The sequence below is a fragment of the Hirundo rustica genome, chromosome 25, assembly GCF_015227805.2.
Source record: "Hirundo rustica isolate bHirRus1 chromosome 25, bHirRus1.pri.v3, whole genome shotgun sequence".
In the NCBI taxonomy this organism is placed as follows: domain Eukaryota; kingdom Metazoa; phylum Chordata; class Aves; order Passeriformes; family Hirundinidae; genus Hirundo; species Hirundo rustica.
In genome coordinates, this window is record NC_053474.1 from 5,600,131 (window position 1) to 5,617,363 (window position 17,233).

Genomic DNA, 17,233 nt, shown 5'->3' on the forward strand with positions numbered 1-17,233 from the left:
GGGATAACAAATTCCTCCAAGGCTGAGACGGGGATCAGGGATGGACGTTGGAGAGGGACCAGGATTTATTTGGGATGGGATGGGATGGGATGGGATGGGATGGGATCCATGGGATGGGATGGGATGGGATCCATGGGATCCATGGGATGGGATGGGATGGGGTGGGATGGGATGGGATGGGATCCATGGGATGGGATGGGATCCATGGGATGGGATGGGATGGGATGGGATGGGATGGGATGGGATGGGATCCATGGGATGGGATGGGATGGGATGGGATGGGATGGGATCCATGGGATGGGATGGGATCCATGGGATGGGATGGGATGGGATGGGATGGGATGGGATGGGATGGGATGGGATGGGATCCATGGGATGGGATGGGATGGGGTGGGATGGGATGGGATGGGATGGGATGGGGTGGGATGGGATGGGATGGGATGGGATGGGATGGGATGGGATGGGATGGGATGGGATGGGATGGGATCCATGGGATGGGATGGGATGGGATGGGATGGGATGGGGTGGGATGGGATGGGATGGGATGGGATCCATGGGATGGGATGGGATGGGGTGGGATGTATGGATTGGGGGGGATGGATGGCTCTGAGAGGACAGCAGGCTCTCTGACCACCCCAGAGATCCCAGCCCTGCTCCCACGGGTTTGGAGCAGCTCCCAGCTCGGTGTTCTCAAGGCACGGCATTTCTCCAGGGCTGGAGCTTCCCTGTGCCCTGCCGTGCCTCAGTTTCCCTGAGAACCTGCTCCGATGGAGCTGCTCCCCCCTGGCCAGGAGAGTGGATGCTCCTGGTGTGCTGCTCAGCAGGAATCAGACAGTTTTCCGGGAAACTGAGGCGCAGCAGGGCAGGATCACCATCTCGGCCTCACTGGAACGCTGGGTCACGCTGTGGTCACAGCCCCGTGCCTCAGTTTCCCCTCTGGGCTGTTCCCGAGCACACTCCCGGCACCCTGTCACCCCCTCCCACAGGTGCCACCACCCCGTGTCCCCCCCAGGGCACCCCGGGCTGTCCAAGGTCACTGCGAGGTGACGCTGCGGGGGGATGCTGAGCAGCAGGCTGGGATTAACGGGATCATCCCGGCTCCCTCCTGCGGGAACAGCAACAACTCCTGAGGGGGTGGAGCAACTCCCGGGGGGATGGAGTGATTCCCGAGGGGATGGAGTGATTCCCGGGGGGATGGAGCGATTCCTCAAGGGACGGAGCGATTCCCGGGGGGATGGAGCGATTCCTCAAGGGACGGAGCGATTCCCGAGGGGATGGAGCGATTCCCGGTGGGATGGAGCGATTCCCGGGGGGATGGAGTGATTCCCGGGGGGATGGAGTGATTCGCGAAGGGATGGAGTGATTCCCGGGGGGATGGAGCGATTCCCGAGGGGATGGAGCGATTCCCGAGGGGATGGAGCGATTCCCGGGGGGATGGAGCGATTCCCGGGGGGATGGAGCGATTCCCGGGGGGACGGAGCGATTCCCGGGGGGATGGAGTGATTCCCGGGGGGACGGAGCGATTCCCGAGGGGATGGAGCGATTCCCGGGGGGATGGAGCGATTCCCGGGGGGATGGAGCGATTCCCGAGGGGATGGAGCGATTCCCGAGGGGATGGAGCGATTCCCGAGGGGATGGAACGATTCCCGGGGGGATGGAGCAACTCCCGAGGGGATGGAGCGATTCCCGAGGGGACGGAGCAACTCCCGAGGGGACGGAGCAACTCCCGAGGGGATGGAGCGATTCCCGAGGGGATGGAGCGATTCCCGAGGGGATGGAACGATTCCCGAGGGGACGGAGCAACTCCCGAGGGGATGGAACGATTCCCGAGGGGACGGAGCAACTCCCGAGGGGACGGAGCAACTCCCGAGGGGATGGAGCGATTCCCGAGGGGATGGAGCGATTCCCGAGGGGATGGAGCGATTCCCGGGGGGACGGAGCGATTCCCGAGGGGATGGACCAACTCCCGAGGGGATGGAGCAACTCCCGAAGGGATGGAGCGATTCCCGAGGGGATGGAGCGATTCCCGAGGGGATGGAGCGATTCCCGGGGGGATGGAGCGATTCCCGGGGGGATGGAGCGATTCCCCAGGGGTGGAGCGATTCCCCGCGGGAATATTCCGCCTGCTGTGCGGGAGGGCAGCGCGGTGATGGGCGGGCAGGGAATTGAGCTGCTTCGATCGCCTCAGATTTCCCTCGGCGTGGAAAAGTTTCCTGGCTGGGAGGCGGGAGCGGGATCTCCCCCCAGCGTTCGTGGGATGCTGCGGGGGGGGCCACGTTAAAGCTCAGCGAAACGGAAATGAAATATCGTGCCCGAGTTGAGGAGATGTTTTATCGGAGGTAAATCCGTTAGACCAGCCCGCTCCCGGGGAAATCGGGAATTTGTGGTGCTTTCAGGGGAAAGAAAAACCAGTCAAAATTCCCGGGGAAAGTTCCTTATGGGGATATCGGAGCCAAATGCACCCAGACCCCGCGGTTTGGGAGCTGCCGGGGCTCAGGGCTTTGCTTTAGGGGTGAAATGAGGAGGAGATTCCTCCTGAGGTGAGGATCATGGAGCATCCCCTCTCCATGTGGGAACAGCAAATTCCCTGGATTTCAGCGCTCCCAGCGTCTCGGAGCGCCGTGAAAGGTTGGGGGAAGGACGGGAGGTGTCTCGCTGTGCCGTGCCTCAGTTTCCCTTTCCAGTGATGGAGCCAGAACGGGCGGGGCCGGGTTTGATCCTCTACATTTAGGGGGAAAAAAAGAAAAGGAAAAGGAAAAGGAAAAAAAAAAAGGAAAAGGAAAAGGAAAAGGAAAAGGAAAAGGAAAAGGAAAAGGAAAAGGAAAAGGAAAAGGAAAAGGAAAAGGAAAAGGAAAAAGGAGAGAAAAAAAAGGAAAAGGAAAAGGAAATTTTATTGTCCTCAGGCACCCCAAGGCTGCATTTCGCAGCCCTCCCTGTCGGACCCCTCAGGGAAGGGCAGAGCCGGGAGCATGGATGTGGGATCGGGGCTCGGAGGGCACCCTGGGGTCCCCGGGGGGGTCCCAGGGGTGCGTCCCTTGGAGCCGATTCCATGGGGATCCCGGGCTGCGGCGTCCACACAGGCGCATCCAGCCGGGGCCGCGTTCCCACGGCAACGCCGCCGGAAGCGGGGAAATGAAATAAATAACGGGGAAAGGGGTGGGGGAACGGATGGGAGAGAGGAGCGGGAGCCGGGGGGTGCTGGGGCCCTGGCGAGGGACCCTGAGCACCCCGAGTGTCCCCAGCGCCACATCCCGACCCCGGGGACCCGGGAGCTCCCGTCGGGGGGGGTTCAAAGGGGCCGTGCAGCCACCTGGAGCCCCCAAAACCTGCGGCATCCACAAGGGATTGTCCCAGCTGGGCAAGGACCCGATTTGTGCCTCTTTCGCCCCAATTTTTGCTCCTGCCGTGGTTTTGTTCCTGCATCGGGGCCTTCTCCCGGCTGGGGCCGCATCCCGCTCATCCCCACCCGATGCTGGAGAGGGGTTGAGGCCCCGGCTCCTTTAATTTCTTTCCGTCTGTGATTTTATGAAGGTTTCTGCAGATGGAAGTAGGTCAGGAACTTGTTTCCAAGTCATTAAATGAAGTCCCCGGGTTCACGGCGGTGTTTGCACCTCCTTAATAACCAACCGTGCTCTCCTCTCGTTTCAGCCGCTGCCAATTCCCCTTCCTGGGGCCGGGGCTGCGCTGTGCAGCCGCTTCCCACGGCCCCCGGGGCTCCTCATGAGCAAAGCAGGGCGTTGGCGGTGCCCAAATGCCCTAAACTGCCTCAAAAAGAGAGGCCGGGGGGCTGCAAGGGGCCGGGGGGGGGATGTGGGGTCCTGGGGCATTTGGGGTGAGAGCCGGGAGCGCTGTCCTGGGGCGGGAGGTGGCCGGAGCTCCAGGGATGCTCCATCAGCCCCGGGGCTGTGGAGAACATTCCCCATGGATCAGGCATCCCTCTGTCCTGCCAGGCACTGCCCTGGGGGGGTTCCCTCCAAGCCGCGATGTTTTTTGGGTCCCAAACTCCCAGAAATGGCGAAGGCTCAGGGACGGGGCCAGCGACGCTCCCGCAGCATCTTCGGCCGCGGCACCGGGGGAATCAAAGCGGCCAAATCTCTTCCAAACGCAGCGAAATGAAAAGTTAAATCCCCGGCGAGCCTCGGGCATATGGTGTGCGGGAGGAAATCACCCGGCTGCAGGATAATGACCCATCGGGGGGCCAGGAGCCCGGCCCGGAGCGAGGGGAGGGCGCGGGGGGAGCTCAGAGCTCAGCCCGAGGTGCAGATGCTGCTGCGGGGGTGAAGAGCAGCAGGTAGCCAGGAGCAGCATCCTGCCTGCTCCAGGATCCTGCCCAGCGCCTGCTGCAGGCTCCTGGCTGCTCCAGGAAGAGAGAGGAGGCTCCAGGGAGAGCTGCGAGCCCCTGGCAGGGCCTAAAGGGGCTCCAGGAGAGCTGGAGTGGGACTGGGGACAAGACCTGGAGGGACAGGACACAGGGAATGGCTCCCAGTGCCAGAGGGCAGCGCTGCATGGGAGATTGGGAATCAGGAATTGTTCCCTGGGAGGGTGGGAAGGGGCTGGGATGGAATTCCCAGAGCAGCTGTGGCTGCCCCTGGATCCCTGGCAGTGCCCAAGGCCAGGCTGGACATGGGGACAGTGGGAGGTGTCCCTGCCATGGGACGGGATGGGATTCAAAGGTCACTCCAACCCAGCCATCCTGGGATTCTCCGGTTCCAGGAGCAGTGGGAGCTGCTGGGGAGGAAGGTTCCTGCTTTCCAGGGCTGCTGGGTGTGGGGTGTTCATCCAGCGCTCCCCACCTTGGCTGCAATCAGATTTCCAAGCTCTGTTTCTCGGCGGTGGTGGGGAAGGGGCTCCCTGGTGTCTGTTCAATCCTCCCGGCGCAGCCAGAGCAGGATCCATCTCCCCCATCCTCCTCACGGGGATTGAGGCTGGGAAAACTTGGAGTGCTGGGATGGGTCTGAAGAGGGCAAGGGTGCCAAAACAGCTCCTTTCCTCTGAAATTTGGTGCCAGCACGCTGGGAAAATCCCGTTTTCCTGGTGCCATCTCCCCGAGCCCCAGCTGTGCCCCTCAGCTCGTGTCCCCAGTCCCCTCCCGGCGCTGGTGGAGTTTGGTGTCTCCTGTTTCCATTTCCCGGTGAAATCCCTGCGGGCAGCCGGGCTGGGCGGGATCCGGCGCCCGCCCCCAGCTGACGGATGCGATTTGCAAAGAGAACGTTTGGGGCCGATCGATGAACTCGTGAGTGGTTAATTAAGAGGGAGCCCTAAAACTCTTTACATTGATCGGCCGCGGGTTTATCTTAATTAGCAGTGGGACGGCGTTTGGATGGCGGCTCCTGGAGCTGGGAGGGGAGCGGGGCTGGGAACAGCGGGAATTCCCATCCCAGCAGCGGGAATTCCCACCCCAGCAGCGGGAATTCCCACCCCAGCAGCGGGAATTCCAACCCCAGCAGCGGGAATTCCCATCCCAGCAGCGGGAATTCCCATCCCAGCAGCGGGAATTCCCATCCCAGCAGCGGGAATTCCCACCCCAGCAGCGGGAATTCCCACCCCAGCAGCGGGAATTCCCACCCCAGCAGCGGGAATTCCCATCCCAGCAGCGGGAATTCCAACCCCAGCAGCGGGAATTCCCACCCCAGCAGCGGGAATTCCAACCCCAGCAGCGGGAATTCCCACCCCAGCAGCGGGAATTCCAACCCCAGCAGCGGGAATTCCCACCCCAGCAGCGGGAATTCCCATCCCAGCAGCGGGAATTCTCACCCCAGCAGCGGGAATTCCCACCCCAGCAGCGGGAATTCCCACCCCAGCAGCGGGAATTCCAACCCCAGCAGCGGGAATTCCCGTCCCAGCAGCGGGAATTCCAACCTCAGCAGCGGGAATTCCCACCCCAGCAGCGGGAATTCCCACCCCAGTAGCAGGAATTCCAACCCCAGCAGCGGGAATTCCCATCCCAGCAGCGGGAATTCCAACCCCAGCAGCGGGAATTCCCGTCCCAGCAGCGGGAATTCCCGTCCCAGCAGCGGGAATTCCCACCCCAGCAGCGGGAATTCCCACCCCAGCAGCGGGAATTCCCATCCCAGCAGCGGGAATTCCCATCCCAGCAGCGGGAATTCCAACCCCAGCAGCGGGAATTCCCATCCCAGCAGCGGGAATTCCCACCCCAGCAGCGGGAATTCCCACCCCAGCAGCGGGGCAGCCTGCGGAGGATGCTCGGAGCCCCACGAAAACGTTTTTGGGGGTGTTGGATGCTGCTGGGAAGTTCCGTGGGGAGCCGCGCTCGGCGTGGCGCTGAGCACGGAGCCGCTGTCACTGAAGGGCTGCGGGTCCTGGAGGCCCCTCCCAGGGATGTTTTATCCCCGAAGGATCGGGGACAATGCTCCGGGGGCTGGGCCAGCCCGAGGAGCCGCGCTGGGCTCGCTCAGCCCCGCGGTTCCCTGCGCAGGGTCACCAAACCTGGGCTCTCCCCGCTGGAGGTCGTGCCTCAGTTTCCCCACCCGTCAAACACGTGGGGCTGACCTGGGAATGCCCTTGGGATGCCCTTGGGATGCCCTTGGGATGCCCTTGGCAGGCTCTGAGAGCCGGGGAGCTGCCTTTGTGCTGGCTCTGTCCCTTAACCTTGTGCCCCACGAGGATGGAAAATCCAAGAACTGCTCTTCCCACAGAGGGAAAAAGCCGGAATAACGCGCCCACGGAGCAGTGTTGGACCTGCTGGGGCGGCTCCAGCACAGCTTTGTGGTGCGATCAGCAGCCCCTGCTCATCCCTGGGGAATCTGAGGCTGCTCATCCCTGGGGAATCTGGGCTGCTCATCCCTGGGGAATCTGGGGTGCTCACCCCTGGGGAATCTGAGGCTGCTCATCCCTGGGGAATCTGGGCTGCTCATCCCTGGGGAATCTGGGCTGCTCATCCCTGGGGAATCTGGGCTGCTCATCCCTGGGGAATCTGGGCTGCTCATCCCTGATTTTGCCCCTGGGATGGAGAAGGCTTTGGTTCAAGCTGGGGCTTCCCAGCTCCTTCTCTTCCAGGCCATCCCAGATGGAATGAAGAACCCGCACGGGTGTGATCCCTTCTCTCCAGCTCCCTGGGATCCCCTCTGAGGCCCTTCCCAGCCCCATCCCTCAGCCTGGAGCGTCCCTGGTGCCCAAAGCTCCCAGCCAGCTCCACGGAGCAGCGCTGCCGACAGCCCCCAGATGGATGGGTGGCCATAAAACCCCGAGCACCACGCTCCCCGTATCATTTATTATTTACATTCCTCAATTTAGGAGATTTACAGCCCGGCTGTGAGTATTTCCAGGGGCTGTTTCCTCGGAGAGTTTAAACAGCAGGGAAGTGAATTAAGTCTCAGTGCAAACAGCCTCGTCCCGGCCCCACACATCCAGGGGCTGCTGCTCCAAGGATTTGCAGCACCTTTAATTAAAAACAGGGTCCTGCTGGCTCCAACCTGGTGGATCCTATCCCAGGGATGGGATATCACAGCCCTAGGGTGGAGCTGGGCTAAAATCCAGAATCAGATTTCAGTGAACGAGAGCCCTCACAAAGGAAATTCAAAGAGAATTTGGAGTTTTACAGGTGGGGAAACTGAGGCACAGCTGGTGGATGCACATCCTCGGGGAAAGCTCAGGCGAGGGCTTTCCCCATCTCATTAATTCCCCCCTGTAATTAGGACTCACTGGCTCAGGCTGGGGTGCTGCCTGGCACCGCGGTGGGATCTCCCCTAATTCCAGATCTTTGGGAGCTGCTGGTGAATGGAGGGGGGTGCAAAGCCCCTCTTTTCCTGTGGTTTTCAGGATAAACTCCCGCTCCCTCAGGCAGGAAACTGGGGAATGGTGCTGTGGGGGGGGGGCTGGGGGCCCTGGAGCTCTCAGGGTGAATCTGGGGCACCTCAAAGAGTGACAGGACAGGGCTGAGTAAGACAAATGGACAGAAATTTTGTTTTCCAGGCTGCTGCCGACATCTCCCTGCACCTTGTGGTGTCCCAGCGCACTCAAGTTTCCTAAAACTTCCTTTAAAGTTCTCTAAAAAAACACGGCCTCATCCCAAATCCCCTTTTTTTTAACTTAAACCCATCGCTGAACATTCCAGAGCTCCCACCTCGCCTTTGCTCGCCCCTTCCTCGGAGCTAATCCTGTAATTAACAGTAGTCGAGCCCCGGCAGCGCTCAGAGCCATAAATAAGTGCTGGGATCAGGGACAGAGCCTCAGCTGCTGCCCTGAGGGGGGATTTATCCACCTCATCTGGGCATTCCAGATGATAACGGCGAGCAGAGCTCCACGGATCCACGGAGCATGGGCAGGAAATCAAAACACGGGAGCTGGAGCCTTTTCCCACCAGAACTCATCCTCCAGGATGGGTTTTCAGCCGTGCCTCAGCTCTGTGTGATGGGGAAACTGAGGCATGGAGGGTGATGTGGGGTTACACCTCCTTGCATTTGGAGCTAACAGGCTGTTAGTTCCAAATATCCCCAGGAGCTCCTGTCCTGCTGGCCAAGGCATCACACATTCCAACCAGCCACAACCCATTATCCATGGAATTCCCAGCAAATTCCAGCTGCTCCTGCCTTCAGCACCCTGAGAGCCACCCTGGTGCCTGTCCCTAATCCTTGACCCGTGATCTGTAATCCCTGATCCATAATCCCTGATCTCTGATCCCTGATTCCTGATCTGTGTTCCATGATCCCTGATCCATAATCCCTGATCCCTGATCTGTGTTCCATGATCCCTGATCCATAATCCCTGATCCCTGATCCATGATCTCTGATCTCAGATCCCTGATCTCTGATCTGTGATCCCTGATCCTTGACCCCTGCTCCCTGCTCTTGATCCCTGCTCCCTGCTCCCCAATCTCTGATCCTTGATCCCTGATTCCCAATCCTGCTCCCAATCCCTGATCCCTGCTCTTGATCCCTGCTCCCTGCTCCCCAATCCTGATCCCAATGCCCGATCCCAATCCCTGATCCCTGCTCCCTGCTCTGTTCCAGGTCGCGGCTCTGGAGAGGCAGATCTTTGATTTCCTGGGATACCAGTGGGCCCCGATCCTGGCGAATTTCTTACACATCATGGCCGTGATTTTGGGTATTTTCGGGACGATCCAGTACAGATCCAGATACCTCATGATGGTAGGTACCGGCCCGGGGCGGGCTCAGCCCCAGCTCCCTCCTGCAGCCCCGGGAACAGAGGAGCGGTGGCCGCTGCAGCCCCGGCAGCGGGAGGCGTCCGTGCCCATGGCGGGGTGGGACGGGACGAGCTGCAGGGTGGGACGGGATCAGCTTCAAGGTCCCGTGGGACGGGACGAGCTGCAGGGTGGGACGGGATCAGCTTCGAGGTCCCGTGGGACGGGACGAGCTGCAGGGTGGGACGGGATCAGCTTCAAGGTCCCGTGGGACGGGGTGAGCTGCAGGGTGGGACGGGATCAGCTTCAAGGTCCCGTGGGACGGGACGAGCTGCAGGGTGGGACGGGATCAGCTTCAAGGTCCCGTGGGACGGGGTGAGCTGCAGGGTGGGACGGGATGAGCTTCGAGGTCCCTTTCCCCCCAAGCCTCGCTGTGATTTTTGCATTCCGCGCTCCCGCGGGTGCCGGTGCCCGCGGCGGGCGGGGCGCGGCGGGGCTGCGGCGGGCCGGCCGTGCGCTGAGCTGTCTCCTGTCGCAGTACGCCGTGTGGTTGGTGCTGTGGGTCGGCTGGAACGCCTTCATCATCTGCTTCTACCTGGAGGTCGGGCGCCTGTCGCAGGTAACGCCCCCGCCTTCCTCCTCTTCCTCCCTGCCTCCTCCGTCCCTCCGTCCCTCCGTCCTTCCTGCTCTCCCGCCCTTGCGCTCCTCCTCCTCCTCCTCCCCAGAAGGGTCCCCCAGAGCCCGTGGGTGCCCCCAGAGCAGGGAATTCCCACGGGATGGGATGGCATGGCATGGCATGGGATGGCATGGCATGGCATGGGATAATGGAATGGGATAATGGGATGGGATGGGATGGGATGGGATGGGATGGGATGGGATGGACGCAGTCCAGGCCAGGCTGGCAGAGGGCGGCCTTTTCCTAACCCAACATTCATTCCCTTTCTCTCCACTGCGGGGATAAAGGAGCGGTGGAACGCCGGGAACAGGGACGAGCAGTGGCAGAAAGTTCGGGGCAGAGTCTGTGGCAGGGATGGGGAGGGCAGTGCGTGGGAGGAGGAGATCCCCCTGCTGTACATTCCCAATTTCCCCGGGTTTTCTGGGGCTCCCGGCCATGGCCGGACAACATTCCCAGCTTTGGGAAGTCACCCTGCGGCGATGGGGTGAGGGTGTGGGTGGGGCTGTGCCTTCACCGCACCCTGGGCTGGCAAACGACAGCTTTTACCCGCAAAAGAACCACTCTTCCCGCAGGGCCGCGGCAGCACCCGGGTCGGGGTCCCTGCGCCCAGCCGCGCGTCCCTGCCCGGCTCCGAGGCTGCTGGGCACAGCCAGCTCCGCTCTCCCGTGCTGCCCCAGCAGGGAAAAGCCTCCTGGGGGTGTTCCATGCCTGGAAACACCTTCCCGGGTAGCTCCAGGTCATTCGAGGCTCTCCCGAAGCGCTGCGTGCGCGCAGCGGGATGAGGAGAGGGGGAGCATCCCCTCCCACGGCGGGTTTTTGGTGGAAATCCCCGGTGCCCGTCACGCTGCCAGGGCGCAGCTCCGCCTCGTCCGCTTCCCGCACCTCAGCCCATCCTCCGGCTCCACAAACCCACGCTCGCTCCCTTTCGGGGTTTCTGCCGCCCCCGGCAGCAAAACAATCTTTTAATCCCAGATTGGTGATTTCCTGCGGAGGCTGCTCAGCCCCAGCACAGCCCAGCGCGGGGGGAGAGAGGGGCGGGAGGGCTCTGGTGGGGTGGGGGCTCTGCCGGGGGCACGGGGGGGCTCTCGAGGGGTGGAAAGGGGCAGACAGGGGCTGAGGGTTCCCCGGGTTCCCCCACTCCCTGCAGGGCGCCGCTGCCTGCCCGAGGCCACCCCACAGCTGCTGGAGGGGACACAGGCAGAGCGCCAAAGCCTGTGAGGGGCTGACAAGGAGGGGATGTGCACCAGGGGGACCCTGCAGGGCTCCCTGGGGATGGGATGAGGGCATGGCACCCCAAAACCCCGGGGGAGGCAGCAGGGCCGCCCTGCATCCCTAGAACACACTGATGGGGGGCTCCCATGGGCCCATCCCCGGGATGGCAGGAGGCAGCACCACAAAGAGCTGCTTCCCTGCCACCCTGGTGAGCGCCCTGTGACACCCATCCTGTCCCCAGGTGTCCCCTGGATCATGGCACCCACCCTGCCCCTGGGTGTCACCTGGATCATGGCACCCACCCTGTCCCTGGGTGTCACCTGGATCATGGCACCCACCCTGTCCTCTGGGTGTCACCGGGATCATGGCACCCACCCTGTCCCCTGGGTGTCACCGGGATCATGGCACCCACCCTGCCCCGGGTGTCACCTGGATCAGGACACCCACCCTGCCCCAGGGTGTCACCTGGATCATGGCACCCACCCTGCCCCGGGGTGTCACCTGGATCATGGCACCCACCCTGCCCTGGGGTGTCACTGGGATCATGGCACCCACCCTGCCCCGGGGTGTCACCTGGATCATGGCACCCACCCTGCCCCGGGGTGTCACCTGGATCATGGCACCCACCCTGCCCCGGGGTGTCACCTGGATCATGGCACCCACCCTGCCCCGGGGTGTCACCTGGATCATGGCACCCACCCTGCCCCGGGGTGTCACCGGGATCATGGCACCCACCCTGTCTCTGGGGTGTCACCTGGATCATGGCACCCACCCTGCCCCCGGGTGTCACCTGGATCATGGCACCCACCCTGCCCCTGGGTATCACCGGGATCATGGCACCCACCCTGTCCCCAGGTGTCACCTGGATCATGGCACCCACCCTGTCTCTGGGGTGTCACTGGGATCAGGACACCCACCCTGCCCCGGGTGTCACCTGCTTGACCAGATGTCCACGGCACCAGCATGGGAGGAAGCCCCAAACCCCAGGGCTGCTGGCTGGGGGTCAGGGAGATTCCCTGCTCTGATCTCACGGCGCTTCCTTGGCTTGGGAAAACCCATCTTCTGTCCAAGCCTCCCGCAAAGAGCCTCGGACCCTCCACCTGTGCCTCCTCCTCCTCCTCCTCCTGCAGGACCGAGACTTCATCATGACCTTCAATACCTCACTGCACCGCTCGTGGTGGATGGAGAACGGCCCGGGCTGCCTGGTGACGCCCGTGCTCAACTCCAACCTGGCTCCCGAGGATCACCACGTCATCACGGTCAGCGGCTGCCTGCTGGACTACCAGTACATCGAGGTGGTGAGCAGCGCCACGCAGATCTTCCTGGCGGTAAGGGCGCCCGTCCTCCCCCTCCTTCCCAAATCGGGACTGCGAGAGGCGGCGCCACGGGACCGGCCTGGGCAGAGGCGCCGCGGTCCCGCTGGAGGTGCCCCCGTCACGCATTTCTGTCACCCCGAGAGGAGCAGACGGAGCCCTGCCAGCACCCCAGCGGTGCTGCTCACCCCAAAACTTGTCATGTTGAGGGCTGGACGCTGCAGGGATGGAGGAGTCGCTCGCTGGGAATGAGCTGCTGGAATGCGCTGCCCGCTGGGAGGGAGTGTCCCCCAGTCGGTGACCGTCACCCCTGCGGGGAGGGGGGAATGGGACACACCTGGAGGCAGAGCTCCCTAAAACAGAGCTCCAAGGGGAATTGGGGTCCCCAAGGGGGCTCCCAGCACTGTGTGGGGCTCGGCAGCCCCCGTGGGGTGCCAGCCCTGGCCCCCTTGGGGCCCTCTCCTTGTGCAGCTGGATCCATCCAACCCTGCTGCACCCCAGACTGCACCGGGATGGGCTCTGGCTGCTCCCAGTGCCCCCAGTTCACCCCCAGTGCCCCTGGTTCACCCCCAGTTCACCCCCAGTGCCCCCAGTTCACCCCAGCTCACCCCCAGTGCCCCCAGTTCACCCCCAGTGCCCCCAGTTCACCCCCAGTTCACCCCCAGTTCACCCCCAGTGCCCTCAGTTCACTCCCAGTGCCCCCAGCTCACCCCCAGTTCACCCCCAGTGCCCCCGGTTCACCCCCAGTTCACCCCCAGTTCACCCCCAGTGCCCCCAGTTCAACCCCAGTTCACTCCCAGTGCCCCCAGTTCACCCCCAGCTCACCCCCAGTGCCCCTGGTTCACCCCCAGTTCACTCCCAGTGCCCCCGGTTCGCCCCCAGCTCACCCCCAGTGCCCCCGGTTCACCCCCTGGCCGTGCCCCCACTGGCCCCATGCCCGTTGTGCTGCCCATCACCCCATAACCAGCCTCTCCCGCTGTTTTTTCCCAGCTCTTCGGCTTCGTCTACGCCTGCTACGTCAGCAAAGTGTTCCTGGAGGAGGAGGACAGCTGTAAGTGCCGTGGCTGGGGGTGGCAGGGGCACGATGTCCTCGGCTGATGCCACCCTGAGCGGGGTGGGGGCTGGGGAAGCGATGCCTGGGTCCCAGGCAGATGAAGAATTCCCTTTGGTTGTGTTTTTGGCCCATTTTCCCATCCCCGGTGGGGCAGAGGCGCTGGGGTGTGATGGGGCAGCCCTCACCTGCCTCCCCTCCTGGCAGCCACAGTGGCCTGGGGACACTGTGTCCCCCGGGCTGTGTCCCCACTGCCAGACTGTCACCCCAAAACAGGGGAAAAACAGCATTTTAGGCAAAGTGAAGCCTAACTTCCATCCAGCCTGTATTGCTCTTTATGATCCCACCCCGATCCCTGCAAACTCCCCTCGGGAGGAGCCCCGGCCCCGATTAACCAGGTGGTGGAGGCCGTGGTTGTGCAAGTGCATTAAAAGCTCATCTGCCATTAATTAATTCCCACCAGCCGGCAGATCCCGGCAGGGCTGTGCCACAAGCTCCCGGGTGTGCTGCTTCCCTGGGCTCAGCACCGGGAGTGGCACCGGGATCAGCACCGGGAGTGGCACCGGGATCAGAACCGGGATCAGAACCGGGATCAGCACCGGGCTCAGCACTGGGATCAGAACCGGGATCAGCCCCGGGATCAGCCCCGGGATCAGCACCGGGATCAGCACTGGGATCAGCACCGGGATCAGCACCGGGAGTGGCGCTGGGATCAGCACCGGGATCAGCACCGGGATCAGCACCGGGCTCAGCACTGGGATCAGCACCGGGATCAGCCCCGGGATCAGCCCCGGGATCAGCCCCGGGATCAGCCCCAGGATCAGCACCGGGATCAGCCCCGGGCTCAGAACCGGGATCAGCACCGGGCTCAGAACCGGGATCAGCACCGGGCTCAGCACCGGGATCAGAACCGGGATCAGCACCGGGATCAGAACCGGGATCAGCACCGGGATCAGCACTGGGATCAGCCCCGGGATCAGCACTGGGATCAGCCCCGGGATCAGCCCCGGGATCAGCCCCGGGATCAGCACTGGGATCAGCCCCGGGATCAGCACTGGGATCAGCACCGGGATCAGCCCCGGGATCAGCACTGGGATCAGCACCGGGATCAGCACCGGGCTCAGAACCGGGATCAGAACCGGGATCAGCACCGGGCTCAGCCCCGGGATCAGAACCGGGATCAGAACCGGGCTCAGCACCGGGCTCAGCACCGGGATCAGCCCCGGGATCAGCCCCGGGATCAGCACCGGGCTCAGCACCCGGATCAGCCCCGGGATCAGCCCCGGGATCAGCACAGGGCTCAGCACCGGGATCAGCCCCCCCCCACGCCAGCACCCACAGGTGGTCCCAGCCAAGCCTGGGGTGCAGCATCCCCGTGTTTTCGCTCCTTTCCCATGGAAAGAAAACATCTCCGTGTGGAATTGGCCGCTGCCCGAGGGGACAGCTCCTTTCCAAAGGGTTTATCCAGCACCGGCGGCTCCGGGGAATGTTTGCAATCCCAGCATCTCCCACATCCAACACACTTTTAATATTGATGCTGCCTCAGCCCGGGATGCAAATGCATCTTTTTAATGGAATATGGTATTAGATTTGGAAATGGATGGATGGATGGAGTCAAAATCGAGAGCTGGCGGAATATTAAGTCAGGAAAGGAAATATCCCGGGAGAGGGGAGCTGTCCCCTGGAGCTCTCAGCTCTCGGACACCCCTGGCTATCCCACCCCAGTGCGGGGTACTGTTGGGTTTGGGGAGTTGAGCAGTGCTGGGGATCCTGCAAAGGTTGGATTTCCCAGCCTGGCTGCACCTGGAGCCCATCCCGGTGCTGGCAGTGCCGGGGAGAGAGGGCAGGTCTGGGGAAACACGGGATGATCTGGGAGGAGTGGGGTACCCGCAGCCACCCAGGGCATCTCCACCTGCCCAGGGCACCCCCAGGGCACCCCAGAACCACCCCAGAACCCCCACAGGGCACCCCAGAACACCTCCAGGGCACCCCAGGGCACCCGAGAACAACCCCAGGGCACCCCAGAACAACCCCAGGGCACCCCAGAACACTTCCAGGGCACCCCAGGGCACCCTAGAACAACCCCAGGGCACCCCAGAACACTTCCAGGGCACCCCAGAACACCTCCAGGGCACCCCAGGGCACCCGAGAACAACCCCAGGGCACCCCAGAACAACCCCAGGGCACCCCAGAACACCTCCAGGGCACCCCAGAACACCTCCAGGGCACCCCAGGGCACCCTAGAACAACCCCAGGGCACCCCAGAACACCTCCAGGGCATCCCCGGCCACCCAGAGCTGCCCCAGCACCGCTCGGGATGAGGAGCCGGGCTCTGGCACCGGGATCCCCCCGGGATGAGCCTCCAGGCTGGAAATGGAAGCAGTAAAAGCTGATCTCTCGTGCCTGCGACGCCCCGAGGTGACAGCCTCAAACGAGAGCTAATTCCACCGTAATTCTCCTGAAATGCCCGATCCGCGGCCAGCGGGAGAGAATTGCACCCTGCGGCCAGCGGCAGCGCCGGGAGGAGAGGGGAAGGGAAGGGAAGGAGAAGGAGAAGGAGAAGGAGAAGGAGAAGGAGAAGGAGAAGGAGAAGGAGAAGGAGAAGGAGAAGGAGAAGGAGAAGGAGAAGGAGAAGGAGAAGGAGAAGGAGAAGGAGAAGGAGAAGGAGAAGGAGATGGGAGAAGGAGGAAACCGCCGGGGTCGCGGAAGTTGCTCCGGCTCCTTCCCCCCGTTCCTCACCGGCGGTTTCCCGGGACACTCCCACGATCGCGGCTGTTGTTACCCGGGGTGAAGCCCTGGCCGGGGGTGCTGCTGTCCCTCCCTGGATGCTTCAGTTCCAGCTCCCAGAGAGCCTGTGGAGCCTCCTTCCCTGGAGGTATCTGAAAGCTGCCTGGAAAAAATTCCAAGCGTCCTGGGGGAGCCTGCTCGAGTGGCGAGCTTGGGCTGGGTGACCGGCAGTGGTCACTTCCAGTTTGTGGTTCCGGTTTGTTCCCCTGGGATGCCGCCACCACCGGGAATGCAGCACCGGGATTCCCCGGGATGACTCAGGATGGCAGAACCATGGAATGGTTTGGGTTGGGAGGGATCCTAATTCCCACCCAGTGCCACCCCTGCCCTGGCAGGGACACCTCCCACTGTCCCCATGTCCAGCCTGGCCTTGGGCACTGCCAGGGATCCAGGGGCAGCCACAGCTGCTCTGGGAATTCCATCCCAGCCCCTGCCCACCCTCCCAGGGAACAATTCCTGATTCCCAATCTCCCATGCAGCGCTGCCCTCTGGCACTGGGAGCCATTCCCTGTGTCCTGTCCCTTCAGGCCTTGTCCCCAGTCCCTCTGCAGCTCTCCTGGAGCCCCTTTAGGCCCTGCCGGGGTTTTGAGACCTGAGAGCTGCATTTCCCTGGGGTGCTGCACTGTGCTGCGATGCAGCCTCAGCTCGGGGTGTTCCCGGTCCCACGGGTGCCTCGGGGTGCCGGGAATCTCCCTGCCGCCCTTCCCCGCTCACCCCGCTGCTCTCCCGGCTCTCCCCAGTTGATTTCATCGGCGGCTTTGACTCCTACGGGTACCAGGCACCGCAGAAGACGTCGCACCTGCAGCTACAGCCGCTCTACACGTGAGTCCCCGGGGTGCTCGGGGCGCTGCCGCAGCTCGGCTTTGGGGCTCTGCATCCTCACCGCGAACGCGGGCGGGGCTGGGAGGTTTGGGGAGGATCCCGCTCGTGGTTTTGTGTTCTGCTGGGTTTTTGTTCGCCGAGGTGCCCGGGGGAGCAGCAGCTCTCCAGATGAGCGCAGCCCGGCTTTTCCTCGCTCTCCCTTGCCCGTTGAGCCGAGCTCGCGGAACGCTCCAGAGAGATAAGGCTCGCGAACCTGAAGGGATTAACCCGGG

At 63.0% G+C, this 17,233-nt stretch overlaps 1 protein-coding gene across 1 annotated transcript in view; it reads left to right on the forward strand.

Moving 5' to 3' along the window:
* Positions 1–16,965, forward strand: part of NKAIN1 (sodium/potassium transporting ATPase interacting 1) — a 33,416-nt gene extending 16,451 nt beyond the window's left edge. Inside the window, exons 2-6 of the mRNA XM_040086238.1 lie at positions 8,970–9,107; positions 9,639–9,719; positions 12,119–12,316; positions 13,292–13,352; positions 16,880–16,965. Of these exons, the coding sequence (XP_039942172.1) occupies positions 8,970–9,107; positions 9,639–9,719; positions 12,119–12,316; positions 13,292–13,352; positions 16,880–16,965 (564 nt within the window). The remainder of the gene's footprint in view (positions 1–8,969; positions 9,108–9,638; positions 9,720–12,118; positions 12,317–13,291; positions 13,353–16,879) is intronic.
* Positions 16,966–17,233: the final 268 nt, after the last annotated feature.